Here is a 2,948-nt window from a genome sequence, read left to right as displayed (position 1 = left end):
ATGGAAATAAGAAAACCAGAAGTTCAATAAGAAGAATTTTAATTTTAAATTATTTATTTTATACTTTTTTTTTTGTTTAAAAAAAAGAAAAAATCAAAAGTAATTATGAAGTAACTTGGTTCGAATTTCTTCTTTTCTATTATTACTTTTTTTTCTTAAAAAATGTAATTGTATTGTTTTTTTTTTCTTTGTTTAGAAAAGAAGTATTAACCCTCTGAAGTAATTGGACAATCTTTAAAAAGTTAGTGATTGGATTGACTTTAAATGAACATTTTCTTTCTTTGTTTGACTTTATCTATTGCTATTGCAGAAACCTGTACTCGTCATCCAGTTATTATTATTCCTGGAATTATGGCTTCAATGCTTAATGCCAAAATAAATATCCCTAAGAATGTTGACTTCTGTGATAGAAAACTTGATTGTGATAGATCTAAAGATTGGTTCACATTATGGCTAAATCTGTTAGATGGAATTCCATATGTCAATGATTGTTATATTGCTTATTTAACATGTCATTATAATTCAACTTCAGGTAGAATGGAAAATGTTGAAGGAGTACAAATAGAGCCTCCAAGGTTTGGATCTACTTATGCTGTAGACACTATCTCTCCATCATTCCCATTAAAGACATTTTCTCGTGCATTCCATGAAGTTATAAAAGGATTACAAAAAATTGGATATAAAGATGAATTTGATTTGTTCTCTGCACCTTATGATTGGAGGTATTATCATCATGATGAATATTATGAAAAAGTTAAAGAGTTAATAATTAAAGCTTATGAAAATACTGGTAATAAAGTAGTTTTAGTTTCACATTCTATGGGAGGATTAACTACTTATATTTTATTAGATAAACTTGGCAAAGAATTTTGTGATAAGTATATTTATAGATGGGTTGCTATGTCTACTCCTTTCATTGGGACAACTATCGCTAATGATGTTGTTCTTGCTGGATATAATATGGGATATCCTGTTTCTAAAGAATTAATTAAAAAGGCAGCAAGAACATTTGAGACAGTAGCTATGATGGGGCCTATAGGAGAGTATTGGGACCAAAATGAAGTTTTAGTAGAATTAGCTAATGGCAAGAAATATTATCCAAAAGACCAGATTGAGTTATTTAGTCAATTAGAAGAAATGAAACCATTTGCTAAAGAAGCAGTAGAAAATTCATTTGCTCCATATCTTAAGAAATATAATTCACAAGTACCACATGGAGTAGAAATGCATTGTGGTATTACAAGTGGAATAGAAACTGCACATAAAATAACATTTAAAGGAGATACTTTTGATTCTAAATCAACTATAGAATTTGTAGATGGTGATCAAGAAGTTACTTTGAACAGTTTAGAATATTGTAAAAAGATGACAGAAAACTTTACTAATTTAGGTAAATATACTCATCAAGGAATGTTGTTAAAGAAAGAAGTGATTGAATATGTTAAAAATCTTGCTTGTGACTAAGTTCTTAGTACTAATTTAATTCAATACTTTTCTAAGTCTGTTTTTTAATTTAATGAACGTAACTGTTAAAACGAAAAATAAATAGAACTTAAAAACAAACTAAGATGCAACGATCAATCACTCAATTCATAGTTATTAAACCTAAGAAAGATGGAGATAAAAGTATTGGACAAGAGATTAAGGAAAAACAAGAGAGAGAATTTAAATTATTCAAACAAAAAGAACGAGAAAAAATGAGAATTGAATTACAAAAAGAAAAAAATAAAATGGAAGTAGAAGAAAAGAAAATTGATTCATATCAACGATTAATTGAATTTAAAAAAATCAAAGAACAAAAGCAAAGAGCTTTTGGAGTTGGTTGTTCAATTACCAAAGATATTTATTTAGGATCAGTAGAAAGTAGTAATAATCAGGCATGGTTGGATAGTGAATGTATTAATGTAATTATTAATTGTACTTGTGAGTGTAGTAATGAAGAAGAAGAAGGAAGAGAATACTATAGGTTGCCAATTAGTAAATACCATAATACAATTAATCCTTTTGTAAAAGAGGCTTGTGCCTTGATCAACTTAGCTCATTCTAAAGGAGAAAAGGTTCTTATTCATTCATTTGATGGAAGGAATAGAGCTCCTGCATTATTAATTGCTTATTTGATTCAAAATAATAAAATGAGTTTTATAAATGCCTTTAATATGGTTAAAACAAAAGCATGGACTTTTGAACTATCAATGGTACTGGTCGGTGAATTGAACACCCTTTCAAGTCAATTAGGATTAACTTCTATTAATGGTATGACTAATTCTCAATTCAAACAAGATCCAATCATCCGTCGTGCATTAGAAGATGCAGAAATAGAAATAGCTGATAGAAAAAAGAAATGGGAATTTTCTCATAATGTAATTGACTAAATATTTTTATTTTAAGTATTATTATACTCATTGTTATTCAAAAAGTGAATTCTGAGATGAGTGAGAAATCACAAATTAATAAAAATTGTCATGGCTATGAATATTATAAGAGTTAAATGGAAAATTATAAGAATAATAAGATGAAGTAGAAAAATAAGAATGAAATATAAAGATAAGAGAAATAAAATAGAATATTCGAAGTGGAGAATATAACAAAAGCAATTAATTAAGTATTATAGAATTGTTCTTTGTTCATTAATTAATGAATATTAATAGCATCAAATATCATTAGAATGAGTAATTTCTTTGTTTTATTAATTATTTAATGTTTCTTCTTGTTTTGTGAATAAAGTATTTTATTTTATTTATTTTATTGTCTTTTCTTTCTTCTTTCTGTTTTTTTTTTCATTGTATCTTCTTCTTTGATTTTTATCCTTATTTTAATGAACTTCATCTTTCTTTATTTCTTATTTTATGATGAATGAAAATTTCATTATTATTATATTTTAATGTATAATTTCATTTATTATTAACTTCATCAATTAAATATTCTTTAATCTTGGTATTTTTAATTTC

At 26.2% G+C, this 2,948-nt stretch overlaps 2 protein-coding genes across 2 annotated transcripts; both read left to right on the top strand.

Annotated features, from left to right (window-relative positions):
* Positions 1–264: 264 nt before the first annotated feature.
* ENU1_083710 (lecithin:cholesterol acyltransferase domain containing protein) lies at positions 265–1,464 on the top strand (the record flags this gene model as incomplete). Its single annotated transcript, XM_008858782.1, has 1 exon — positions 265–1,464. The coding sequence occupies one exon, from the start codon at positions 265–267 to the stop codon at positions 1,462–1,464; it is 1,200 nt and encodes a 399-aa protein (XP_008857004.1).
* Positions 1,465–1,568: 104 nt separating this feature from the next.
* Positions 1,569–2,372, top strand: ENU1_083700 (dual specificity protein phosphatase, putative; the record flags this gene model as incomplete). Its single annotated transcript, XM_008858781.1, has 1 exon — positions 1,569–2,372. The coding sequence occupies one exon, from the start codon at positions 1,569–1,571 to the stop codon at positions 2,370–2,372; it is 804 nt and encodes a 267-aa protein (XP_008857003.1).
* Between the last annotated feature and the right edge of the window lie 576 nt (positions 2,373–2,948).

Source organism: Entamoeba nuttalli (genome assembly GCF_000257125.1).
Source record: "Entamoeba nuttalli P19 unplaced genomic scaffold asmbl_3851, whole genome shotgun sequence".
Taxonomy (NCBI): Eukaryota; Evosea; order Mastigamoebida; family Endamoebidae; genus Entamoeba; species Entamoeba nuttalli.
This window is presented reverse-complemented; position numbering and strand designations above follow the sequence as displayed.